This window comes from Protopterus annectens, chromosome 1.part1 (genome assembly GCF_019279795.1).
Source record: "Protopterus annectens isolate FY-2018-M chromosome 1.part1, PAN1.0, whole genome shotgun sequence".
Taxonomy (NCBI): domain Eukaryota; kingdom Metazoa; phylum Chordata; order Ceratodontiformes; family Protopteridae; genus Protopterus; species Protopterus annectens.
In genome coordinates this window covers 66999555-67027447 of record NC_056726.1, presented here as the reverse complement: position 1 = coordinate 67027447, position 27893 = coordinate 66999555, and the positions used below count along the sequence as shown (strand labels likewise).

The 27893-nt window shown below is 45.4% G+C and overlaps 1 protein-coding gene across 1 annotated transcript in view; it reads right to left on the bottom strand.

Moving 5' to 3' along the window:
• TMEM18 (transmembrane protein 18) overlaps positions 1–27893 on the bottom strand; it is a 168973-nt gene that overhangs the window by 53827 nt on the left and 87253 nt on the right. The window contains exon 3 of the mRNA XM_044073609.1: positions 7157–7211. Coding sequence (XP_043929544.1) covers positions 7157–7211 — 55 coding nt within the window. The remainder of the gene's footprint in view (positions 1–7156; positions 7212–27893) is intronic.

Sequence of the window (27893 nt, the reverse complement as noted above, 5' to 3'; positions counted from 1 at the left end):
AACTTTCTTCCCCCAGAAGGGAACTTGTCTGGAATAGTGTTAGCTGTCAGCCTTTGAAAGCTCACAAATGGGGTGATCTTCAGTGGCAGGGAAGCTCTGAAGGGCTTAGCACACAAACTAGGAAGGTTCCCTTAAGCTTTGGAAACTAGCTAGCTGTATATAACCCCATAAAGCAAAGACTGCAGCAGAGATCAAATGATGAACACTGTTCAGTAATGAATTACAATGTTCAGTTTTTCAAACCATTTTATCTTGCTGCATGTCATAACAATCAGATTCTGGGAATAGATACTTTTTATACAGCTGAAAAAAAAGTTGTTCTACTACGCAAGAAAAGCTGTTCACACTACCATGGTTACAATATCTGCCACAATATTCCATTTTATATCTAGGTAATCCTGAAAAAAGACTAAGATTAAGATAGAAGTGACATTTTTAAACTAAACAATGTGGGCCTCAGACCAAGGAAGTGAATTCCTCTTTTATATGAACAAGGAAGGTAGGGCAAAGATGGTAACAAATTGAGAGTTGATGAGAAAGCAGGTACAGAAAGATACAAAATTTCACATGGATGAACTGCATAAGAAGTTTTTTTCTATATGTTGGTAGAACTTGCAAATGCATTGCAAAATGGCTGCAAACATGCACTATCTTTCCTTGGAAGCCTACATCCATCCATCCATCCACAACCCCTTCCCCATTTTTTGCACATGGAGATGGAGTGTCACCTCAACTCTAACACTGAAAAACAAAAGAAAAATGACAAGAGCGTTCACTCTGAACAAATCAGACTACAGGAAGGGAAAGTTTAATCATACAGTATGCTTCACCTACATCAATCAAAAGGTAATGGAGATAATTCTACATGTGTACATGAGGTAGAATTCCTGAAATCAAAACTTCGAGTAGCAGGTCAACAGACTAACAGACACACATCTCGTCATACCGACTTAAGCCAGTTCAGTATCAGGGTTACTGCCAAGGAGCACTAGAAACATGTAGTGTATACAGCAGTTTGCATAGAGGATGAAGACAAGGAGTTGTTAGCAAGCTGGTTCCTGTGGTACAGAATACAAGGGTTGAGACCATCCACTTCCATTTATCTACTGAGGAACTCTGACAAAGTTCAGACAGTGCTCCTGGGTCGTCCTTGAAAATAGAAAGTTGGAATGTGATGGGTTTACTCAACAAACAAAGGCAAAAATAAAATGGCAACAGAAAGGTTCTCCAACTAATCTAATGGCAGGACTTTGATGAAAAGCTAAGAGGAAAAAGTTTTGGTCCGAAAGTGGTGAGGGAAATGGTTAAGTAATAGGGACATATAGAAGTAACAGAACTACTGACTGGAAACAAAGTGACTAATGACAGCTAAAGAGTTTGATACGTGGGCTAGTCCTTTGCAGTACATTAGGAACCAGAATATAAAGTCAGTCTGCTCACTGACGACACCAGGATCAGAAGAGAGGTCATGGATTTAGAAGAGAGCCTCCTGCATTACCTAAAGTATTCTAAAGAGTAAGCAGGTAACAGACAATTTATTCAGCACAAAAAGGTGCAAAATTACACTTTCTGATGGAAAGACTCAACGTATAAACAAGATACCAGAAGAAAGAATAGTTGTATAAAATCTTACCATAACCATAGATGTTCTTCTCTTGCATGCTGCAGCATTCTCACATGTGGGATCCTCCTCCTCAGGCAACCTGTACATCTGGCTCATATACAAAACCTTAGCCTGGCTGCTGTAAGGTGCGTGGGCCATAAATGTGACATCCGCATGCACAGACCTCAGAACTGAATGTCCAGTGGGACAATAGTCTAAGGTCAGCTGAAAGGACGCCATCCAGTCAAGGGAAAGGGTCCTATAAGAGGAAGGAGGGAGGGATAGGAATACTGCAACATGGAAGAGAAGGACATCTACGGTTATGATAAGATTTTACACTTTTTCTTTGTCCTTTTTATTCTCATGCTGCAGTATTCTCACATGTGGGAGAGTACCAAAGCTCAACCTGTGACATGGGTGGAGGAAGAAGTCGCAGTCTCCAAGAATCCATGCAGGATGGCTTTGGCAAATCCTGCATTAGCTCTGGAGATAAAATCCAATTTATAGTGTTTAGTGATGACTGAGGACCATGTTGCGGACTCTAGGATGGTGGCCATATCTAGACCTTTTAGGAAAGCCAGTGAGGAGGCCACTGCTTTGGTAGAGTGGGGCTCTCATGGCGTGTGGTAACTGTCTTCCATGGAAGGAGTAGCAGAAGGAAATAGTTTTGGATAGCCAAGAAGATATGGTCTGCTTGGATACCACTTTCCTAAGGGCCCTGGGGTGAATGGACACAGAGTTGGTTGGACTTTCTGATGTCCTTAGTCTTATCCTGACAGAATCTAAGTTGCCTGTGAACATCTAGGGAATGCAGAGCTCTCTGTCAGTCTGTGGTGAAGGAAAGAACATAGGTAAATGAATAGATTGGTTAAGGGAAAGTTCACTGACCAATTTAGGCATGAAGGAAGGGTTAGTGCGCAGATATACCCGATCCTTATGGAAAATGAGGCAAGGAGGGATAGCCATGAAAGCTTGAAATTCTAAGACTCTTCTGGCTGAAGTCAGGGCTACTAGCAGAAAAGTCTTCCAGGTACACATTTTTAATGTAGCTAAAGCTGTTGGTTCAAAGGGGATAGTAATTAAGTTTCTCCAGAATTAAATTTAAGTCCCAAGAGGGAGATATGGATTTCCTCTGTGATTTGATGAGAAAAAGCTTCACCTCTAATCTGGATAACAAGGATGGATCAAGAGGTAAACAAGCTGAGGTAGTAAAAAAGTGGAATTTCACTGAAGAATCTGAAAGTTCAGACTTTAGGCACTCACACACAGAACAAAACTAAAGGTACATCCACTTGAAAGAAGTCTAGTTGCCTTTTAAGACATGAAGTAGAGAATCTTTTCCATTTGGATAAATAGGGTCTCATAGTAGTAGGTGCCCTGGCCTCCTGCATGACAGATAGCATGTCCCCTGAATAAAGGTGTCTGAAAGGGATCTGAAGTTTATCACCCACAAGGTAAGACTGAGTGTTTGCAGATGTGAGTGGATGACAGATCCCTTGTGTTGTGTAATGAGGTCCACCTTGTAAGACAAGATGTGATGATTGTGATGATTGCCCTTGGCTAGTGACAATAGAAGGGGGAACCAGTGCTGCCTTGGCCAATGGGGGGGGGGGGGTCATCAGCAAGATTTTTGTCTTGTCCTACTGAAGTTTTAGATGGACCTTCTGTATTAGGGGGAAGGGGGGAAGCATACAGGATCATCCCCTTCCATGAAACTGAAAAGCAGTCCTCTCTCTCCAAGCTTGTGGGGAGGGGTACCTTGAGCAGAATAGCTGTAGTCTGTTCTGAGGGGAGGCAAACAAATCTATCTGAGGAGTGTCCCTCTGGTGAACTATGCCCAGGAAGACATCTCTGTGTAACACCCATTTGTGATTCTGAGACAATGATCTGCTGAGGGCATCCGCCTGATCATTGTTCTGTGAAGGGATGTAAACTGCCTGTAGGGTGGAGTGAGTAGCAAACTCCCATGCTTGTATGGCCAGTCTGCAGAGTAGGTAAGATCTGGTCCCACCCTGCTTGCTGATACACCACAGGAATGTGGTGTTGTCTGTGAAGATTTTGAGGGGGCCTGGATGTATGAGGGGGAGGAATGCCTTCATGGCTAGGAGAACAGCAGTCACTTCCCTGACATTTATGTGTTTTTTCTGGAGGCAAGGCTCCCACTTACCCTGCACCTTAAGTCCATTCCTAGTGCCCCCCCCCATCCCAGATCTGATGAATCTGTGTACATATGTTGATCTACAGGGAGAAGCTACAATGGGAATCCTGGATTCAGGTGGAATTACTGAATCCACCACCTTATTTCCTTGTTCAGGTAGGGAAGGAAGGGCACCTGAAAGTCTAGGGGGTGTGAGTGCTGAAACCAAACATTCTTAAAGTACCGCTGGGACTTCCTCATGTGTAGCCCTGCAAGGGGCAACATGGGAAGAGTGGCTGCCATGAAACCCAGAAGGCGAAGAAATTCCCTGGCTGAAATAGAGGGGAATAGGAGTAGATCCTGAAAATAGCTGGTCAGAGAAATTACCTTCTCTGGTGGGAGGAAGGCCATCATCAGGTCCGTCCTTATTTTGCAACTCAAGAAAATTTGGTCCTGGGATGGAGTAAGGGAGAACTTGAGTAGGTTAACAGTGAACACCAGGCTTCTTAGGAGAGACACAGTAAATGTGAGTTGTCTTTCTAAGGTACTTGCCCCTCCTCTGCCTGAATGAGGTTGTAGTCCAAGTACACAAATATTTGTATGCCTTTTGTTCTGCAGAAGGCTACCACTGGGGCTAGACACTTTGTAAATACCCTTGGTGCTGTGGATAAACCAAAGGGCAAATCAGTAAACTGACAGTGCGAGGATGGCACAGCAAAATGCAGGAATTTATGAAAGAGTGGGTGGACAGGGATGTTAAGATATGCCTCCTTCAGGTCTAAAGTGGCCATGAAGGCATTGGGTGTCAAGAGTAGAAGGGTTGGTAGGGACGCATACGGAAAGTAAGCACCTGGAGAAATGGATTTAAAAGGGACAAGTCCAGGATGGGCCTCCATGGGCCATCCTTTTCTGGAACTAGGAAGAGCCTGGAATAGAAGCCTTAACCTTCTTCTCCTGAGGGAACCCTCTCTATTGTACCTTGTTGGAGCAAATCCTGAATGACCTGAGGTATGAGATGGACTTGTTTTTTTGGAGGGAGAGGGATACATTTTCCTGCCAAGTCATGAAATACCCTCTTTCCACAAGTGAAAGAACCCAGTTGTCTGAAGTGATTTGATGCCACAGGGGAAGACAGTGAGAGAGGTGGGCAGAAAGGGGAAGATAAGAAAGGTTGTTTATCCAGTCAGCCATTGTTAGGTCTATCAGGAAAGACCGGTCTTGGAGAAGTGTGAGAGGAACCAGTCCTGGAGGAAAGAGGCTTCCTGGTACTTTTTCTTGGTTTAGAGGAATTGGGGCCATAGGCCTTTCTGACAAAACTTGGCTTGGCTGGGTAGTTCCTATGAAACTTTGAGACTGGGGAGACAAAGAAATGTTTGAGATCCTGCAGATCTTTGCAGATTTTTAAACAAGCTCTGCTGACTGCTTTCCAAAAAGGAACTTGTTAAGACAGGCATCCATGACGGTTTTTAAAATCATCTGGCAGGAGCTGTAGCCTGATCCTGGAGTACCTATGCAGAACTGAGGATAATGCAGCAGATGTAGCTGATGCTTCAGCAGCATTGTAGTTGCATTCAGTGGAATGTCTAGTTACGTGGGCAGCCAAAGAGTGCTTAGTGGCAACCTGAGATTTGTTTGGAGAATCTGGCATTGCGGAGAGCAGTGCTGAGGTGTGGGAGACTAGGTCTAGAGCATACTTAACCACATGTGTTTGGTAATTAGTGGCTTAAAAGCCAGGGTTGAAGAAGTGTAAATCTTCTTTCCTACTCTGTCCATCACTTTACTGTCTTTATCTGGTGGCAGTAGAGAAGAAGAGGGAAGTTGCCTGGATTGTTTATCTTCTTAGAAAGCAATCTTGGCAGGGTCTGCCACAGGAGGTTTAATGAAGAATTGAAAGTCGTCAGGAACTTTAAGAACCTGTCAGGTCTCTTTCGGGTGGGTGGCTGAGATTCAGGGGTCTTGGAAGCAGAGGCAAAGGCATCCAAGTATGCTGGCATTACAGGAGGGATAGCAGAGGGTGGGGGAGAGCCCTTTGCAAAAGCATGTGATACCTCTTCTGCATCACTGTCATTTGGGTGTAATTCCATTTGAAATATTCCCCCAAAACAACCAGAGGTCATGGCTGCTTTTGTGCGCAATTTGATGACCGCACTACATTTTCCCTTCCTAAATGATATGGACGGAATCAGGTACATAAAAGGTATACAGCAATCTAAGCTTTAGCCAAAAGTAGAAAATGATTCCCCAGTGGGGGTACTTATCTTTGTTGGAGGTAGCAGAGCGGAGCTGAACGAGCAAGCTGACGTTCAACGGTGGCAGAGAAGTTCTGAGGTCTGTGTGTACAGATGTCACACTTATGGCCCACAATTTATGGTCCCTGTGTGTGACGTCCCACTCACCTCATATAGCTAGGCTAACATTTTGTATACGGGCCAGACATTCGGGTTATCTGAGGCTGACGATCCCACATGTGAGAATACTGCAACATGAGAGCAGATGGACATCCAGCAAAACAGACAAAGGACATAAAACATTTGGGCGTCTTAAATACTCACAGATGAATCATCCTGTATAATATGTAGGTCAATGGCAAGGTAATAAAATAACGCAAGTCTACTGCAAGGTTTAGAGTCTAGAGATGTAAATTTCTTAGTACGCACAGTGCTAGCGAGTCATCATCTGGAATATTATGCTTGCTTCTAAAACCACATCAGGAGGGGGATATCAAGTTGACCACACAGTGTTCAAAAAGGATTAACAAAATAAGAACAGAGAACATGGAGTGACAAACTCTTTAAAGCAATTTAAATTTATATGACTGAAGAAAACGGGAAAAGAAGCCTCCATCTTGGATACAGTCAACTCCTTGAGGTAATAAGAAAGCATAAAATTTAAATGGGAGAGAAAAACAGTATGAATAAGTGTGGCAATTGTGTGCTGGATGGTTGGGAATTTCATATCAGTTTCAAAAACCCTGCTTCACATACAGTATGGTAAGGATCTGGAATGCACTCGCAGACATGAGCATAATGTGTAAATCTATGTGGATACAGGATACATCCAACTATGCAGGGCTAAGTGAATAACCTCGGAGGACATAGCACATTTAAAGTGAAGAAAATGCCCTTTTTAAAAACCAATGCATAAAACAAGTAACCACATTCAACTAAATAATTCAAACTTGTATGCCTCATGTCCAGATCTGATTTAGGAAACTGGAACCAGACTTCACAATTTACAGCAGATCAGTCTCTATAACATGTCACGCCGGGCACTACCTTTTCAGTCACTGCCAACAGGCTAACAATGCATAAGCATTAAACACTTCCTTAACTAAATTCCAAAAGAAGCTCAAAGCTGTTATTTGTAACACAGATTTAAATAATGACAAACAAGAAGAGAATCAAATACTACATTACCTCCAGTTCATTGCAGCAAACTCATTGATATATTCAGCACAGAATACTAATGTCACTAGAAAGGAAAACAGAAATCACCTCAGTGTGGGAACCGACTGGGGGGAAAGACAGAAAAGCAACACATTTCAAAAATTTTCTGAACCATTTTTGTTGATGAATGCTCACAGATTAACAGACAGTACTGCTAAGGAAATTCTATAAAAGACCGTAAATGAAGTGACACAATGAGAAACATGTTACTTTGTCAAATGGTTTAAAATCTGTTAAATCAAATATGAAATTAGCATGAAATGTAAGCAAGGCAGAAACTTCACAATTCGTGACTTGGCTTTTATAATCAACACAACATAAAACAAATAACTGTACGACATACTAAAAGTAGCAATAGACAAAAACTTAGCATTAAACAGCTGCTGAAAATATCTTTCAAAACATTCCGTTTGGTGGAATAGGGATTGCAATTTCAATCTCTACATACAGGGACAAAAAACAAATGATATTAAACAATGGGTCAGATTCATTAATGTCTACACTAAGTGCGCACAATTTGTACCCAAGAACATCCCTACCACATTTTTTGTGCTTTCTAGTCACTCAGAAAGATTACACGAGTGTACATGTAGTCTACAATGTGTGGTAACCTTTACAAATCCCACTCGATATTTAAGGCTGCAAGAAAAGCAGTAGGAAAATAAGAAGTTATGTACCTACCATAACGTTCCATGTTAGTTGTCTTCTCTCGCCTTCTTTCTTGCTTGATGGGTTCGGAGCCGATCCTCGGCTCCGACTCGGCACTTGCTAAGCTCGAGAGTCACTTTTACCAGCTCGAGGCAGCCCCATATCCCATGATGCAAGGCGGTAAGTACCCAGATCTCGTTTGATGACAAAGGGCAATAGCACCAAGCATAAATACTTCCCAAAGGAAGAAAGAAAGCCTACAGGATGGAAGAAGGACCAGCTCTGAATGGTCTTCAGCATAATAATTCCTTGTAGAAAGGTCTGTCCAGGCCTGGGGGAAGGAGGGAGGGTCGCAAGAAAGAAAGCGAGAGAAGACAACTAACATGGAACGTTATGGTAGGTACATAACTTCTTAATGTTAAGTTGCCAATCTCGCCTTCATTCTTGCTTGATGGGACCGCGTCCCTAGCACCTCTATCCTGGGTGGCTCAATGGAACAGACTCTTGAGGACTGTAGAGAAAAACTGGTTCTGTCCCTGGAGGCCAAGTCCAATTTGTAATGGGAAACAAAAGTATGAGGAGTGGCCCAAGTGGCCGCTGCACAAATAGTGTCTAAAGGAAGTCTAACTTGAAAGACTGTAGAAGTAGCTAAGCTCCTAGTTGAATGTGCTTTAGGTTTTGAGCACAGCTGTTTTCCCCTGAGCAGATAAATTTCAGAGATGACAGAAGAAAGCCATCTAGATAAAGATACTTTAGAGACAGGAAGGCCTTTCTTGTTATCCGCATAGGAAACAAAGAGTTGATCGGATTTCCTAAATTGTTTAGTTCTGTCCAAATAATATCTGAGTTGGCGGTGGACATCAAGATAATGTAGTTTTGTTCGATCTGTTTGAATAGTTTGGAAAAAATACAGGGAGATCAATGGATTGATTCAAATTAGTCTTTGAGGAGACCTTAGGCAAAAAGGTCGGATTAGTTCTCAATGATACTCTATCCTTGTGAAAGACCAAATAGGGGGGTCGAACCGATAGAGCATGAAGTTCAGACACCCTCCTGACCGATGTAATAGCTACTAGGAATAATGTTTTCCAAGAAAGAAATTTTAGGGAGCAAGAAACAGCTGGCTCGAAGGAGGGAAGAATCAAGGATGTCAGCACTAAATTTAGATCCCATTGAGGAGGAGGATTCCTGATTGGAGGCTTTAGCAGGAAAATTCCTTTCAAGAAGGCTCTACAAAGCCTATGGGACATAATATTGTGATCTGCGATCCCGACATGAAAGTTCGAGATAGCAGCCAATTGAACTCTAACTGTGGAAGAAGAGGAGCCTGCATGAAAAATCTCCGCTAAGAAGTCCAAAACTGCCTGAACTGGGGCAGTGAAGGGATCAATATTCTTGGCTTTAGCCCAATAAGAGAAACGTTTCCATTTGCTTGTATAAATCCTCCTGGTGGAGGATTTTAAAGAAGCTACTATGATGTCTCTAACAGGGTTAGAGATCAAAGGAAGCCTGGCTAAGGAAGGAAGTGGAGCAACCATGCTGAGAGGTTGAGAGAAGGGATAGACCGGTGCAGCTGACCGGATTGGTGAACCAGAAGATCTGGCACTGGGTCCAGATGCCACGGCTGCACCAAAAGGTGACGATGGAGGAACGGAAACCAAATTTGTCGAGGCCAATAAGGAGCAATGAGAATCATTTTGCCTCTCAAAACGGTAGCTTTCTGGATAACTTGAGGGATCAGAGGAAAAGGAGGAAAGGCATAAAGAAGTCCCTGGGGCCAATCCTGGGTCAGAGCGTCTCTGGGGATGGCCTGACAGAGGGAAGAGAGAGAAGAAGTCTGGGCATTTGCTGTTTTGGGGAGTAGCAAAAAGATCGCAACATGGGCGACCCCATTCCAGAAAAATCTCCTCCACTATAGATTGCTTGAGAGACCACTCGTGAGGCATGAGAATAGCTCTGCTCAATCTGTCCGCTAAAATGTTGGTTTTCCCAGGGATGTGCGTTGCTACCAGAAACCGATGAGAGGAGATCGCCCATTGCCACAGTCTGAGCGCTTCTCGACACAAGGGGTAGGACTTGGTTCCGCCCTGTTTGTTGATATACCAAACTACAGACATGTTGTCTGTGTGGACTGCAATTGTCCCTACAGGAAGAGAGTCGTTGAGGGCTTGCAACGTTAAAAGCACTGCTCTCATCTCTAGGACATTTATGTGCAGGTGGTACTCGAACGGTTGCCACGTCCCATGAACCATCCTGCCCTGATAATGCCCCCCCCCCACCCGATCAGGGAGGCATCCGTGGTGACAGTGGCTACCGGGGATGGGGGTACAAAGGGTCTGCCTTGGTGAATCTGGGGAGAAGTGATCCACCAAGCAAGATGATTTTGCAAATCTGTGTCACCAGAATTTGGTGACGATTGGAAGTTGTTGGTAAGACCACTGAGTGAACAACATCCACTGAAGAAGGCGCATGTAGAAGTGAGCCAGGGGAAGAAGAGTAATGGCCGCAGCCATGAGACCTAATACCTTTAGAACCATTCTGGCCTGTACTTTCTTGTTGGCTAGAATGATCCTGACATGACTTTGAATGTCTGAAACTCTTTGGTCTGTAAGGGTAGCTGACATTCGAACAGTGTTTAAGTTTGCGCCTATGAAGGTACTAGACTGGCAGGGCAATAAGGATGACTTTTCGAAGTTGATCGAGATGCCCAAATGAGAACAAAGATTTATTGTGTAATCCCTGGCTTGAACAAGCTGATGCCTGGTGGTGGCTGACAGGAGCCAGTCGTCGAGATACGGAAACACCTGGAATCCTTGACGTCTCAGGTGAGCCGTGACCACTGCCATGCATTTGGTGAACACTCTGGGGGCTGTGGTGAGACCAAAGGGCAGGGCTCTGAACTGGAAATGACTGGACCCCAGCCGAAAGCGAAGAAATCTCCTGGAGCGTCTGTGAATTTTTATGTGATAGTACGCATCCTGAAGATCTATTGAGCACATCCAGTTGTCCTTCTGCAAGAAGGGCAGAATCGACTGAAGAGTGACCATTCGGAATCTTGTCTTCCTCACAGACTTGTTGAGTCTGCTGAGGTCCAATATTGGTCTCCAGTCTCCCGTCTTTTTGGGGACCAAAAAGAACCTTGAGTAGATTCCGGGCTCTGAATGGTCTGTTGTAACTGGCTGAATGGCTCTTTTTTGCAGTAGTTTTGAGACTTCTAACTCTGCAATTTCCCTTAGTACATCTGGAAGGGAATTTGAGGGATAGAAAGGACTTTCCTCGAAAGGAATTTTGTAACCCTCGGATATGATCGACTGTACCCATCTGTCTTGAGTGAGAGAACGCCAGGCTTCTGGGTACAGCGATAGTCTTCCCCCGACTGCCTCCAAGGAGGGACAGCCAGGCAACATCTCAGGGATGCTGAAAGGGCTTGTCAGAGAGAGACTCTCTTGTTTCCCTGGTTTTGTGGACCCCCTCTGCCTCTAGAGCGGCGTCTGTTGTTGTTACCCCCTCTGCCTCTAGGGGTAAACTGACCACGTGAATCCGGCGTGACTCCTTGGGATTTATGGAACCACATTTTGCCACCCTTCTGTCCTTTGGGATAAGGTCTAGAAGGGGTGGAAAAACGGACTCCTACGGCAGAAAGAGTTTTGCCGTCCTGCTCACACCTGGTCAACGTTTCCTTCACTTGAGGGCCAAACAAAGCTGACCCATCAAAGGGAGAGTTTGTGAAGGACGCCTTAAGGGATCTGCAAAATTACATAGCCGCATCCAGGCTTGGCGTCTAAGAGCCACACCTGTACCTGCGGCCCTACTCGCTCCATCAGCAGCATATGATATCAGCCACATGGAGGAGTTTGCAATGGAGTTAAGGGTTCCTAGCTGCGAAGCAATTTTTTCCTGAGCCCCCGCAGCTGTAGGATCCTGCACAACTTCACCTAGCTCCTTAAGGATATCCCTTTGGAGTCTGGTGAAATGACAAAGGTAGTTCAGCGAACGCATAGCAAAGGTCGCTGAAGAAAACATCCGCTTACCATATCTGTCCATGGTCCTAGAGTCCTTATTAGGAGGATGGACAGGTACGGAAGGATCTGCAAGTTCCTTCTTGGTGGCAGCCGCCACCACCATGGCATCAGCGGGGACAACTTTTGTAAGGAATTGCTTGTCCGACGGGGCAGTAACAAATTTAGAAGGCCTCCTAGGGACAGGCTCTACAGAGTCAGGAGCAGTCCACACCTTTCGAGCAATCACCTGCATAAGGGGGTCGAAAGGCGGAGACACCCAGGAGGTGGAGGGCCGAGATCCAAACACCTCTAGGTATACTGACTCATCCTCAGAGGGATTATTGGTGGGCCAGTTTCCCCTCTGTCTAAGGAGTTCTAGGATGTCTGAGAAGGAGACATCCTCAGAGGGGGATCTTGGGGATCCCTCTGACTCATCTAAGTCAGTATACTCGGGGGAGTCTACGTGTTTCCTCTTACATGTCCTCTTCCACGGAGAATCCCCCGACAAATCAGGAGAATCCTCGGAAGAGGGGGATATTCCCAGTGGGGAAACCTGAGGCGGAGGATCTCTGGGTCCTGGAGCAAGAGAAGTGGCAGAGATGTCAACAGGCACCATGGAGGGAGGAGCTAAGGGAACAGACTGCTGGCTGAGACCAGTGGCCAGCACACTCTTCATCACCTCGAAGGCCCCCCTCCCAGGAAGGTCCGAGAGAACCCGCTCCGAAGAACTAGGAACTCCAGGACCCACCAAAAAGGAGGGCTCCGAGGCAGATGTCGGAGCCGAGCTCACCAAGGCCGTGGCTCCAAGGGGAAGAGCGGGCTCGGACAAGGGTCCGATACCACTCACCCCCTCGGAGGAGACCAGGGAAGCCCGGCCACCGAATCCCTCTAAGGAAGGTCTCGAAGAGGAGATAAGAGTAGAGGCTAAAGGAACAGAAAGGGGTATCTGTCCCTCAGCCATAGGAGAAAGTATGCCGGAAGACTCGAAGTCCAAACTCTTAGGTAGACTCAAGGAGGAACTGCAATGGGGTGTGGACTAATAGTCGTCTGCTGAGACGGACTATGCAGCATTTGGGCCAGTGCCTGTGACTTTAGTAATCTACTGACCACTCTCTCCAAATCATGGTCAGAAAGCCTGGATGACCTTGAAGATCGGCTCCGATGGCTCCGCCCGAGAGGAGAGGCCGAGCCGAAAGTATCGGCTCCAAGGAAGGGGACCTAGACCTCTTCCTCGAAGGAACCATCGGAGCCGATGAAACCACTGAAACTGTCGGAGCCGACAACTTATCGGCACCGACAGGTAGCTCCGATGCATCGGCTCCAGCCGGAGCCGATACAGCCATAAATGTAAGGGTGTCGGAGCCGATCGGAGCCGACACCGATGCCTGGGCCACATGGTGGTCGGAACCGATCGGAGCCGACACCGAAGTGGTCGAACCAGAGTCGGCACCGATAGCCACCGGTGCCGAAGGTTTAGGTAAACCAGAATCGGCTCCAGCCGGAGCCGATCTCGACTCTGAATGAGTCGGAGCCGAGGCCACAGGCTTGGACACAGAAGCCTGGGCCTTGGAAGACTTAGAAGTCTTAGATGGGGCCGACTTAGCCGGAGAGCCCTCCAGCTTATGAAGGCCCCTTAAAATCAGTTTATTTCTTCTTTCCTGCAGGACTCTCTGGCTAAAAGAATGACATATAGCACAGGAGTCCTGCAGGTGAAGAGGCCCCAGACAGTAAAGGCAAGAAGTGTGACCGTCTGTCAGAGACATCTTCTGACAGCACGAGACACACTTCTTAAAGCCTGAGACCCTTTCTTTAGACATGGTGATAAACACACACACACAACACCAGTTCAAGAAATTAAATTAAATTTACCAAAAGGTACCAATAACAGAAACACACACACACCCTAACAGGGGGGGGGATGGGATGGGTGAAAGTCTGACTAAAAGTTATGAGGAGACAGGGAAATTTTCTGTCAGAAAGAGATTAAAACTAAGTTAAAACTAATAATTTTAAGTTTTTTTTGTGAAAAGGGGCTAAAAAAGTAAAGTAACAATTCACTTACCAGGAGCTGGTAAAAGGAGGACCTCATCAGCGAAGCGGCAAACGAGATCTGGGTACTTACCGCCTTGCATCATGGGATATGGGGCTGCCTCGAGCTGGTAAAAGTGACTCTCGAGCTTAGCAAGTGCCGAGTCGGAGCCGAGGATCGGCTCCGAACCCATCAAGCAAGAATGAAGGCGAGATTGACAACTTAACATCTAAAATTAGGAAGAAGGTGCGAGTTATGCTTGTGTTGTCTGTTAATTCAGAATGGTGTACACTTAGTGTAGGTGTTGATGAATCCTAGGGAATCTTTTTTTGACCATTTTGCTCTTTGGATGGAATATTTCATCATGAAATTAAAAACAACTTTTCAAAGGGCAAGTATCCATTACCAATTGTGTAAATAAGCATGAAAAAGTCAATAAACCTTTCAGGTCAAACTACCTTCCCAATTATTTTTGCAGAACAAAAATAAGCATGTTTTTCATTACACATATCAGAATGATGACAACAACTGCCCAGCTTAGAGGGAACTCTCTGACAGCTGCCAATAAAGTTGTGGTTCTGCCCAGACAGGGGTCACTTGGAGGGTAATTGGGTCACATCAATGAGGGTCTCCTTAATGATAATGATACGTACAGTACATATATGCAGTACCTGTGCTAGGTAGTCTACAAACTAGGTATTAAAAGTGGGAGAATTCTCAGTGTAATAACCTTGCAGGAGGCAGCAGCTGGAGGACTGCCAAAAGAAAAGGGCACAGAAGATGGGGTCCTGAAGCATCAAAGTACCAAATGGGTCGCAAGAAGACCTGAACCACGATCTAAATAACAATGATTGCTGAAAATGCAGAAAATAACTAAATGGTGAGGCACAAATATCAGCAACATACACTCCTGAAACAACCAATGGAGGCAGCCGCACCATTTGCAGAGTGGTCTTTGACAGGAACATTTTCAAGAAACTATAAAAACGCCAACAGAAGAACAGAAGGCTCAGCCGTTGCAAAAAAGATACCACAAAGTAGATGCAAATTAGTGCTTTCTTCCACTTTATTATAAAATGTGAACTTCGTCAGCCTTCTGTTCTTCTGTTGGCGTTTTTATTGTTTTTCGGCTTGCTCGAATTTTGGTGGTATACATTTTCAAGAAACTGGCTTGTTGCCACATGAAAAAGAAGTGCAATTAGTATCCTAATTATAAAGAGCCATACAGAAATTGATAGACATTGCTCCTTCTAACTGAACAGAAATAAGAAGTTATGTACCTACCACAACGTTCCATGTTAGTTGTCTTCTTCTCGCCTTCTTTCTTGCTGGTTGGGTTCGGAGCCGATCCTCGGCTCCAACTTGGCCATCTACTAAAGCTCGAGAGCTATTTACTGGCTCGAGGCCTCCCCATATCCCACAATGCCTGGTGCTAGATACCCAGATCTCGTTTGGCACAGCTAACACCATAGAAAATACAAGGACACCTGTCCATACTACAAGGTTTTCCTACAGTACTAAGACAGAGGAGGACGTAACCAAGATAAGACTCAGCCAGAGGAAGAAGGCCTCAAAAAGGGACTCTTCTCGGTCTGTCCAGGCTAGGGGGATGGAGGGTGGGACACAAGAAAGAAGGCAAGAAGAAGACAACTAACATGGAACGTTATGGTAGGTACATAACTTCTTAATGTTAAGTTGTTTCTCTCGCCTTCATTCTTGCTGGTTGGGACAGTGTCCCTAGAACCTTAGACCTGGGTGGCTCATCGGAACAGACTCTTGAGCACAGTGGAACCAAAAGCAGCTCTACTCCTAGAGGCCATATCCAAATTATAATGTGAAATGAAAGTATGAAGTGTGGCCCATGTGGCTGTGGCACAAATAGATTCCATTGGTAGTCTTGCTTGAAAAGCTACCGAAGTAGCTAACGCTCTGGTGGAATGACCTTTAGGTTTAGTAGGGAGTTCTTTATGTCTCAGCTGATAAATCGAAGTAATAATAGATGACAACCACCTGGATAAGGTTACTTTAGAAACTGGCAGGCCCTGTTTGCCCTCAGCATAGTACAGGAAGAGTTGGTCTGATATCCTTGTTTGCTTGGTCCTATCCAAATAAAAACATAATTGCCTATGAACGCCCAATTGGTGTAACTTTTGTTCAGCTTTGTTTGAATAGTTAGGAAAAGAGACAGGTAGATCAATGGCCTGATTCAGGTTTGTTTCGGAAGGTATCTTGGGCAGAAACGAAGGATTAATCCTGAGTGAAACTCTATCCTTATGAAACACAAGGTAAGGAGGACGAATACAGAGGGCTTGAATTTCCGAAACTCTCCTAGCTGAGGTGATGGCTACTAAAAAGAGTCTTCCAGGAGAGCAATTTTAAGGAACAGGAAGTCGCAGGTTCAAAAGGGGGGAGAATCAAGGAATATCAAGTTTAAGTCCCACAGAGACGGGGGATCTCTGACCGGGGGCCTAAGCAAAATAGTCCCTTTAAGAAAGGCCTTGCAAAGGTTTTGGGACATGATGCTTGTTTCTGAGAGGTCAGCGTGGAAATTTGTGATAGCAGCTAATTGGACCCTAATGGTGGCAGACGAGGAATCAGCTTGAAAGAGTTCTGCTAAAAAATCTAGAACGTGATAGACAGAGGCTGTAAAGGGGTCTATATTCCTAGCCTCTGCTCAGAAAGAGAAACGTTTCCACTTACTAGCATAAGTCTTCCTGGTGGTAGATTTGTGCGAAGAAAGGATGATTTCACGCACCAGCTGAGAAATATGTGGAAGCCTGCCTAAGGTTGGAAGTGGAGCAACCAAGCTGTGAGGATGAGAGACTGAAGGGATTGGTGCAGCCCGCCCGACTGATGGACCAAGAGGTCTGGCACTGGGTCCAGATTCAAAGGCTGCTCCAGTAGGTGACGATGCAGGAATGGGAACCAAATTTTTCGAGGCCAGTAAGGGGCAATGAGGATCATCCTGGATCCCAATGCGGTCGTCTTCTGAATTAGTTTGGGAATTAGGGGAAAAGGTGGGAATGCATAGAGAAGGCCCCAGGGCCAATCGTGAACTAGAGCTTATCTGGGGGAGCGCCCGGGAAGGGAGAAGAGAGTGAAGAAATAGTCGCACTTGCTGTTGAGAGGAGCTGCGAAAAGGTCGCAGCAAGGTTGACCCCATCTGCGGAAAATTTTGTCCACTACTTACTGATTGAGAGACCACTCGTGAGGCATGAGAATAGCTTTGCTTAGCCTGTCCGCTATGACGTTGGACTTCCCGGGTATGTGCGTTGCTATCAGAAACTGTTGAGAGGAGATCACCCACTGCCAGACTCTGAGTGCTTCTCGACATAAGGGATAGGACTTGGTTCCGCCCTGCTTGTTGATGTACCACACTACAGACATATTGTCTGTTGCAATAGTCCTGGTGGGTAGAGAGTCCTGAAGAGCTTGCAACGCCAAAATCACCGCTTTCATCTCCAAGACGTTTATGTGCAGGTGGTACTCTAGAGGTTGCCAAGTGCCCTGGACAGTCCTTCCCTGAAAATGCCCCCCCCAATCAGAGAGGCATCCGTGGTCACCGTGGCAACAGGAGGAGGAAGAACAAACGGTCTGCCCTGGAGTACTAGAGGGGAGACCATCGACCACGCCAGGTGGTCTTTGCATGATTGAGTGATTATTATCTTGTGAGACATCGGGAGTTGTTGAAAAGACCATTGGGTAAAAAGCATCCACTGAAGAATCTGCATGTGAAAACGAGCCAGGGGAAAGTACAGTTGTGTACACCTACCATAAATGTAGATGTTCGAGTGTCTTCACTGTTGCAGTCATAACTGTAGGGTGATCCTGCCAGCAGGCAGCCCGAGGTCGGCCAGAATTCCAAAGTCTGGGTCCGGCGTCGGCTGTACCAGCAAGTACCCTGACGTCAGAATGCAGAGGTATAAAGCTGACAGCCGACGCCATCTTCTCCAGCCTTTCTTGCCCAGATGTCAGAAGCCCCCAAAAAACAAACCAAAAGGTGTCTAAAAAGGAACACAAATACACCACAAAAGAAGTGGAAGAGAAAACAAGCAAAAATAAGAGGGGACTGGTGGGAGGGAAACACCGACTGCAACAGTGAAGACACTCGAACATCTACATTTATGGTAGGTGTACACAACTGTACTATGTTCTTCGTGTTTCACTGTTGCAGTTATAACTGTAGGGTAGAATCCCAAAGCTGTGAATGAGGGAGGAGGTTATGCAGAAGAAGGGGCAGCTAGAAGACCCTGCAAAACAGCAGAGGCAAAGCCTGCCCTAGACTTAGAATACAAAGGGAGATTATAGTGCTTAGAGAAAGTATGCACTGAACTCCAAGTGGCAGCTTCCAAAATGTCCTTGGTAGGAACTCCTCTGAGAAAAGCTGCTGAAGTGGCAGCTGCTCTAGTAGAATGACTTCTAACAGTACCTGGAATCTGTTTCCCATAGTGAGAGTAACAAAACCTTATTCCCTGAGCAATACATTTGGAAATAGTTTGTTTAGAAATAGCCTTGCCTAGAGAACTGGAGGCATAAGAGATAAGCAATTGATCAGATTTTCTGAAATCCTTAGTCTTGTCCAGGTAAAATCGTAGTTGCCTGTGTACGTCCAATGAATGTAAGATCCTTTCCCCTTTATTTTGAGGATTAGGAAAGAAGGTAGGAAGGTGAATAGTCTGATTTAGAGCCACTTTAGAAATCACCTTAGGCATAAATGTAGGATTTGTCCTCAAGGAAACTCTGTCTTGGTGGAAGATAATGTATGGTTCCACAGCCATGAGAGCTTGCAACTCTGAAACCCTTCTGGCAGAAGTCAATGCCAATAAGATGGCCGACTTCCAGGATAAGAACTTGATATCCGAAGCCGCAGCAGGCTCAAAAGGAGGCAAAGTAAGTTTCTCCAAAACATAATTAAGATCCCAAGCAGGAACAGGAGGAGTTCTGGGAGGTCTTAAATTCTTAGCTCCTCTCAAAAATTGTCTCACCAGCTGGTGAGAAAAAATGGGAGGATCAGTATTATAATGAGCCGAGATAGCAGAAGCATGAATTTTGATGGAGGAAAAGGAAAGGCCTTTAAGCAGAAGGTCTGACAGGTAAAGTAAAATGGAGGAAATATTAGGCAAAAGAGGATCAAAACCTCGATCCTGCATCCAAATACAAAATCTTTTCCATTTTGAAGCATAAGATTTTCTAGTGCTAGGCCTAGCTTCTAAAAGAACATCCAAAACTTGTTTGGGAAGAGAAGGAATCAAAGGCCCTTGAAGAGCCAAGCTGCTAGGCAAAGAGTCTTGATTTGAGAATGTTGCATCTGACCCTGATGCTGGGACAGAAGAGAAGGGATCAGAGGAAGAATCCAAGGAGGTTCCAAGAATAGGTGTTTTAAAGTTGGATACCAAAACTGCCGAGGCCAATTTGGAGCTATCAAAATGATAGTCTTGGGTTTGTCCTGTTTTATTTTCAGTAACACCCGAGGCAGAAGAGGAAGAGGAGGGAAGGCATATCCCGAAAGATTCCTCCAGCTGAATGACAGGGCATCCACTTTCCCAGCTGTTATGTGGAAGGACCTGGTGCAAGAGAGAAGCAACTGATGATTGAGATGGGATGCAAACAGATCTATCTGAGGACAACCCCAAACTGCAGTTATTCTGCTGAATAAGTTGTGGTCCAACATCCATTCATGAGGATCCAAAAGATTTCTGCTTAGGCTGTCTGCTAAGAGGTTCTGATTTCCTGGAATGAACTGAGCTTGAAGATGGAGATTCAGATTTAGAGATGTGTCCCATAAATTCATGGCTAGTCTGCAAAGGGGGTAAGAGTGAGAGCCCCCTTGCTTGTTTATGTACCACATGACTGTGGTATTGTCTGTACGAATCAGAAGAGGTCCTGGTTTCAAAAGAGTCTGGAATGCTAGAAGAGCATTTTGGACTGCCAACATTTCTTTCAAGTTGATGTGCCAGAGTAGTTGCTTCTTTGTCCAAGAGCCCTGCTGGCCAATGTCTAGAAAATGAGCTCCCCAAGCATAATCCGAAGCGTCCGTGGTTATGATCCGAGAAGGTTGAGGCAGACGGAAGGGATTCCCTTTGTTCAAAGCACAAGCCCTGGACCACCAAAGGAGCTCCTTTTGGAGGCAAGGAATCAGTGGAATCATTGTGTCTAGACTGTGGTAATGCTGAGACCATACACTCTTTAGGTACCATTGAAGTTTTCTCATATAAAGCCTTGCATTTGGAATCAACAGGATGCAAGAAGCCATGTAGCCCAAAGCCTGCAGGAATTTCCTTGCAGTGAGCTGAGGTAAAGTTGCCAAGGTTTTGAAAATTGAGGCCAGCTGTAATTGTTTTTCTGGAGTGAGGAAGGCCCTTTGCAAGCTTGTGTTTAGAAGAGCTCCCAAAAAATCATTTGCTGAGAAGGGATCAAATGTGACTTTTTTGTGTTCACTGAAAATCCGAGTAGTAGGAGAAGATGTTGAACAAAATCCAGATGTTGGAGTAAAAGGTCTTTGCTGTCCGCCTGAATAAGGCAGTCGTCCAGATAGGGGTAAATTTGAATCCCCTGGAGTCTGCAATAAGCTACTACTGGAGCCAGACACTTGGTAAAGACTCTGGGCGCAGTAGATAAACCAAAGGGCAGTACAGAGAATTGAAAGTGCCTCAAACCTGCCTTGAACCTGAGGTATTTTCTGCGTTCCTGCCTGATGGGAATGTGTAAGTAGGCTTCCTTTAAGTCCAATGTCACCATCCAAGCATCCTGGGAGAGCATTGGAAGAAGTTGTTGTAGAGTAAGCATCTTGAATTTTGGAATTTCCAGAAAGGTGTTTAATACTGAAAGGTCCAGAATAGGTCTCCATGAGCTTTGTTTTCTTGGGACCAGAAATAGTCTTGAGTAAAAACCTTTTCCATCTGTGAAAGAGGAACAGGTTCTATGGCTCTCATGGCCAATAGAGCGTCCACTTGATTTAAGGCCTCTGACCATTGATGTTTTGGCAGATCCGGCCAACCAATAGACCTGGGCAGAGTGTGAAAGTGGAATTTGTAACCTCTTAAAATCACTTCCAAAACCCATTTGTCTTGGGTAATATGAGTCCAATTTTGGTAGAAAAGAGACAGTTTTCCTTCGAGAGGGGCTTCCAGGCAAAGAGGACCTGTAGCCCAACAGAGAGAGTCATTGGGTCTGCTTCCTTTGTGATTGAGATCTGTCTTCTCCCCTTCTAGGGGATGAAGCAGTCCATTGTCTGGAACTGTAAGAGGCCTGAGCCTGAGCCCGACCTCTGGAGCGTCTATATCTTCCCCTTTGAGGCCTGTCAGACGTGGGAAAGGACCAATTTTTGGAGGGCCAATTTCTAGTAAATCTAGGAGGCTGAACTTGTAAGAAATCTTTAACAGTCTGCATAGATTTTGCCTTATCCTCCATCTTTTTAATAACCTCCTCAGCTTTAGATCCAAACAGAACATCATGCTGAAAGTACAGTTTTGTACCTACCATAAATGTAGATGTCCGATAGGTATGCATCTGCAGTCATAACATATGGGTTGTCCTGCCTCAGGCAGCCCTTCAGTCGGCCGTATTCCAAAGTCTGGGTCTGGCCTCGGCTGATGTCGCACTTTCCCCGACGTCAGAGCGTCTGGGGTATAAAAGCATCAGCCGACGCCATTTTCCTCAGTGTTTCTTGCCCCAGATGCCAGGTGCCCTCTAGGAAGGCCAAAATTGGAGGAATGCAATAAATTCCAAACATTTTCCAAAAAATATATACATATATATACAAACAAATACACCATAACAGATCCCCCAGCTAGCTAATGGAGGGGTAAGTACCCTAGGAATACCACAGAGGGGAAGGAGGGAGGGTAAACCTGACTGCAGATGCATACCTATCGGACATCTACATTTATGGTAGGTACAAAACTGTACTATGTCCTTCAAGGATGCATCTGCAGTCATAACATATGGGTAGAATACCATAGCCAATCTGGGGGAGGAGGTACTAAAGGATGGTGTAGTTAAGATACCCTGCAGGACTGCTGTAGCAAAACCTGCTCTGGATCTAGAGTATAAAGGTAAATTGTAATGTTTGGCAAATGTATGCACGGAGCTCCATGTAGCAGCTTCTAAAATGTCCTTGGTAGCCACCCCTCTTAGGAAGGCTGTAGTGGTGGCTGTGGCCCTCGTGGAAAGAGGCCTGATGTTTGCAGGAACCGTCTTTCCATAAAATGAGTAACAAAATCGAATGCAATTTCCTATCCACTTTGAAATTGTCTGTTTGGAAATTGCTTTTCCTTGTACCCCAGCAGCATATGCTACAAGGAGTTGGTCAGTCTTTCTGTAACTTTTAGTTCTGTCCAAGTAGTAGCATAGTTGTCTGTGTATATCCAGAGTGTGTAGAAGTTTTTCCTTTCTATTTTGTGGATTTGGGAAGAATGCAGGCAAGTGAATAGCTTGGTTCAGGGATACCCTAGATACCACCTTTGGCATAAAAGTAGGATTGGTTCTTAGTGAAACTCTGTCCTGATGGAAGATAAGAAATGGCTGTACTGCCATTAAAGCTTGTAACTCAGATACTCTTCTTGCTGAAGTTATGGCCAGAAGGAATGCAGTTTTCCAAGACAGAAACTGTAGATCCGCTGATGCTGCTGGTTCAAAGGGAGGAAGTGTTAGTTTCTCCAGCACAAAGTTGAGATCCCAAGTAGGTAAAGGGGGTTTTCTTGGAGGATTGAGGTTTTTGATCCCTCTCAGAAATTGCCTGAGGAGAGGGTGCGAGAAGATAGGTGGGTCAACATTGTATTTTGCTGAAATTGCTGAGGCATGAATCTTAATGAAGAATACGACAGGCCATTGTAGAACAATTCTGCTAAGTATTCCAGAATATGTGTCATGCTCGCCACTGTCACATCTAAGCCTTTTGTTGTGTTCCAAATGAGAAATCTTTTCCATTTTGCTGAGTATGTCTTCCTTGTGGAAGGCCAGCGAGCTTCCATAATAATGTCCTTTACTCTCTGTGATAAGTTATTTAGAGGGGGATTTATGGAATTTTCCAGGCAGTTAGCTGCAATGTTTTCAAGTTGGGATGCATGATCTTGAAATTGTTCTGCATCAGAAGAAGAGGCCATAGGGGGAGAGGCCATGGTTTCGTTTGTGACATGCTCCTCAATAGTGGGTACCAGTGCTGCCTTGGCCAGTCTGGAGCTATCAGAATCACTCTTGGCTGTTCTGCCCTGATCTTCAGTAAAACCTTGGACAGTAATGGGAGAGGTGGAAAGGCATATACTTTTAGAGCTTTCCAGCTGAAAGAGATAGAGTCCACCCTCCAAGCTTGTGGGTGGTATGTCCTTGAGCAGAATGTCTTCAGTTGATGATTGTGGGGCGAGGCGAACAGATCTATCTCCGGCTTTCCCCATGCTTTTGATTCGAGTAGAAAGATGTCTGGGTGCAGCATCCATTCGTGTGCATCCATGGTAGTTCTGCTTAAGCTGTCTGCCAGTGCATTTTCTTTCCCTGGCACGAACTGGGACTGTAGCTGGATACTGAATTTCAAGCATAGTTCCCATAGATTCATAGCCAGTCTGCATAGAGGGTAGGAATGCGTGCCTCCCTGCTTGTTTATGCACCACATGACCGTGGTGTTGTCTGTCCTTATTAACAGGTGGCCTTGATGGAGGAAAGGTCTGAAGGCCTCGATTGCGTGTATCACTGCCAGCATTTCCTTTTGGTTTATGTGCATGCGCAGCTGCCCTTGAGACCATAGGCCTTGGATACATTTGCTCTCCATGTGTGCTCCCCATCCTCGGTCTGAAGCGTCCGTGGTGATGGTTTGTTGTGTTTTTGGTTTGTTGAAAGGCAACCCTCTGTTGGACTGGCAGGCTTGAGCCCACCACAGGAATTCCTTTTGAAGGCAAGGAATGATTGGTATCAAAGTTTCCAAACTGTGACTGTGCTGAGACCATACACTCCTTAGGTACCATTGTAATTTTCTCATATGCAGCCTGGCTTGTGGAATCAGAATTATGCAGGATGCCATGTAACCCAGGGCCTGCAGGATTTTCCTTGCAGTTAGCTGAGTTTGTCTTGTCAGATTCATGAAGTAATCCGGAAGTTGTTTTTATTTTTCTTCTGTGAGAAAGGCCATTTGGGTGGTTGTGTCTAGATCTGCACCCAAAAGGTTATCCTTTGGGATGGAACAAGTCTTGATTTTTGGATGTTGACTGTGTATCCCAAGGCCTGTAGTAGGTGGATGGCATAGGCCAAGTCCTTTATCAAATTTTTCTTGTTGTCTGCTTGTATAAGGCAGTCGTCCAGATATGGGTAGATTTGAATCCCCTGAAGTCTGCAGTGTGCAATTACTGATGCCAGGCATTTCGTGAATACTCTGGGCAGTAGATAAGCCAAAGGGCAATGCTGAGAATTGATAATGCTCTGATCCTGCAAGAAATCTGAGGTGTCTTCTGCAACTTTGTCGAATAGGGACATGCAGGTATGCCTCCTTGAGATCTAGAGTCACCAGCCAAGACTCCTTGCCCAGCATGGGAAGAAGTTGCTGTAGGGTCAGCATCTTGAATTTTGGCACAATGAGGCAAGTATTCAGTGCGGACAGGTCGAGAATAGGCCTCCATTGATTTTCTTTTCTTGGAACAAGGAATAATCTGGAGTAAAATCCTTGGTCTTGTTCTGAAAGAGGTACCTTTTCTATGGCTTTCATTTGAATTAAGTTGTTGATCTGCTTTAAAGCCTCTGCCCTCTGATTTGGTGGCAGGTTTGGCATTCCGTTTCTTCTTGGCAAAGTGTGGAAGTGGAACCTGTATCCTTTGTCTATTATTTGCAGTGTCCATGTGTCCCTTGTGATATAATGCCAGTTTTTTGAGAATAAAGAAAGCTTTCCGCCCAAGGGTGCTTCCAATTGAGCCCTGGTGGGCGGAATCAAAGAAAAGTCATTGAGTCTGTCCAGGTGTAGTAGTAGTTGTTGCTGTTCCTGCACTACCTCTCTGGTTTGTAGGCTGCCACTGACGGCCTCGGTAGGAGCCTCTAGCTTGCCCTCTACCTCTGGGACGCCTGTTCCTGCCCCTCTGGGATCTGTCCGAGTCTGGAAAGGACCAATTCTTAGTAGGCCAGTTTCTGCTGAATCTCGGTGGTTGTACTTGCAGAAAGTCCTTAACTGTTTGCACAGATTTTGCCTTTTCTTCAAACTTCTTTAAGACCTCCTGAGCCGAGGAACCAAATAATTTTTGTTTTTCCATTGGAGCATCCAGGAGTTTAGCTTTAACATGGTCTGGTAAAGATTGTTCCTTCAGCTAGGCATGCCTACGACTAACTGCCCCAGTCATAGCTGACCTACATGAAGCTTCCAGTGCATCATAACCACACTGCAAAAAATTATTACTAACCTGCTGTGAGTTATGTACCAGATCCTGAAGGGATTTACGGTCAAGGGGTTCAGAAGAAGAAAGCTTCTTATGCAATTCATCTAACAAATACTCTTGGTGCTGTATCATATGAAATTGACAATTTAATGCCCTCGCGGAAAGAGTTGCAGAAGTATATACCTTCTTTCCCCATCTCTCTAAAGCTCTAGACTCCCTTTCAGAAGGTAGAGGATTTTTGGCAGTGGCAGCTGCAACCCCTTTAGGGCCCTGAGAAATAGTAACTGGGTCTGCAGAATGGGCCTTGTACAGATGTAAATGAGAATCCGGGACCCTGTAGTATCTATCAGGTTTGGCAGGTGCCGGAGGGAGAGAATCAGGAGCTGTACTAACATCATTGTACACATCATCAATAACATTAAAATGAGGAGGTATAGCTAAGGGCCTATGCTGAGGTAAATGCAAAAAGGTCCTTAATCTCTTTCTAGAATCAGAAAATTCCTGACCCTGCCATTGAAAATGTTCTCTCATGGAGTGTAGTGTCTCACCAAAAGAAAACTCTTCAGGAGGGGAGGCCGAAGGGATAGATTCTTCAGCATCAGAATCCTCGTAGGTCGAATAAGCCCCCTCCTGGTGATCTGACAACTCAGATCCATCCGTAGACTCATCTGAAGGGTGTTGGTCAGAGGGCTCAGTCCTGAGCCTTTTGTCTGGTGGTGGGTGAGAGCCCCTGTCCGGGTGAGGCTGAGAACCTCTAATTAAAGAAATAAGATCCTCTGCAAGGCTGAGGATCTGAGAACTAGAAGAAGGTCTCAGAGGTAGTCTTGGGAGGCAAAGCTTTAGGAAGTTTAGCAGCTTTAGCCCTGGAAAAAGCCTTAATGGACATGGAAGCAGGGGGTCTAGCTGCACCACGTGCAGGAGTAGATTTGTCCAAAGGAATGGTGTCAGACATTTCCTGGACACTGGTTTCGGTAGGTAGCTCAGTAGCCGACTCAGCCGGGGCCTCCAGGGCCGCGGTGGTCGGTTGAGTGGATTCGGTTAAAGGAAGTTCCGAGGACTCGGTTTTGGCCAAAACCGAGACACTCGCGGTAGGCCTTACCGTGGTTTCAGCCGAAACCGCGGGCCGCGAGTGTCGGTCCTTGTCCTTCCGTTTTTTCACCAAATGCGATGTCAGAGTTTCCGACGGCATTTTATATGCAAAATTAGCCCCAAAGAATTCCTCTGCAAACTCCGACCGACGTCTAAGAGTTCGTTGGTTGAAGGAAGCACAGGCTGAACAGGCCGAGACGTCGTGGTCTGGGCCTAAGCAAGGGAGGCAGTAAGAGTGGAAATCCTTATGAGGTATTTGTTTCCCACAAGTTAAACAATTATTTACTTTATCTGACATCGGCTGAGGCAAGAGAGAGTCCCCAACGGGGTACTTAGCTTTTTCGAAGTCTTCGGTAGCTGAATCACAGGATCTGACCGACCGGCACTTGCGAACTGCTTCTGCTTCGGGCACCGCGCGGCAAGAAAGACTGAGGAAAATGGCGTCGGCTGATGCTTTTATACCCCAGACGGAAAGTGCGACATCAGCCAAGGCCAGACCCAGACTTTGGAATCCGGCCGACCGAAGGGCTGCCTGAGGCAGGACAAAGTACAGTTTTGTACCTACCATAAATGTAGATGTCCGAGAGGTATGCATCTGCAGTCCTAACATATGGGTTGTCCTGCGTCAGGCAGCTCTTCGGTCGGCCGGATTCCAAAGTCTGGGTCTGGCCTCGGCTGATGTCGCACTTCACCCGACGTCATAGCTGCTGTGAATTGGGTATAAAGGCATCAGCCGACGCCATTTTCCTCAGTGTTTCTTGCCCCAGATGCCAGGTGCCCTCTAGGAAGGCTAAATTTGGATAAATGCAAAAGATTCCAAATAGTAGAGAGCAAACAATATAAGCATGTATGTACATATATACAAACAAATACACCATAATAGATTCCCCCAGCTAGCTACAAGATGGGCAAATACCCTAGGAGTACCACAGAGGGGAAGGAGGGTGGGTAATCCTGACTGCAGATGCATACCTCTCGGACATCTAAATTTATGGTAGGTACAAAACTGTACTATGTCCTTCAAGGATGCATCTGCAGTCCTAACATATGGGTAGAATACCATAGCCAAACTGGGGGAGGCACTAAGATGATTATGGTGTAGTTAAGATCCCTTGCAAAACAGCAGTTGCAAAACCTGCTCGGGATCTGGAGTATAAAGGTAGATTATAATGCTTGGCAAATGTATGCACGGAGCTCCAAGTAGCAGCTTCTAAAATGTCTTTGGTAGCCACTCCTCGTAGGAAAGCTGTAGTAGTGGCTGTAGCCCTTGTGGAGTGAGGTCTGATCTTTTCTGGAGTTGCCTTTCCATGAAAAGAATAACAAAATCTAATGCAATTTCCTATCCATTTTGAGATTGTCTGTTTTGAATTTGCTTTTCCTTCCATTCCTGTTGCATATGCTACCAGAAGCTGGTCAGTTTTTCTGTTGGTCTTGGTTCTGTCCAGATAGTAGCGCAATTGCCTGTGCACATCCAAGGTATGTAGTAATCTTTCCCCCCTGTTCTGTGGGTTGGGGAAGAATGCTGGTAGGTGGATTGCTTGGTTCAATGATACCCTGGAGACCACTTTTGGCATAAAAGTAGGGTTGGTTCT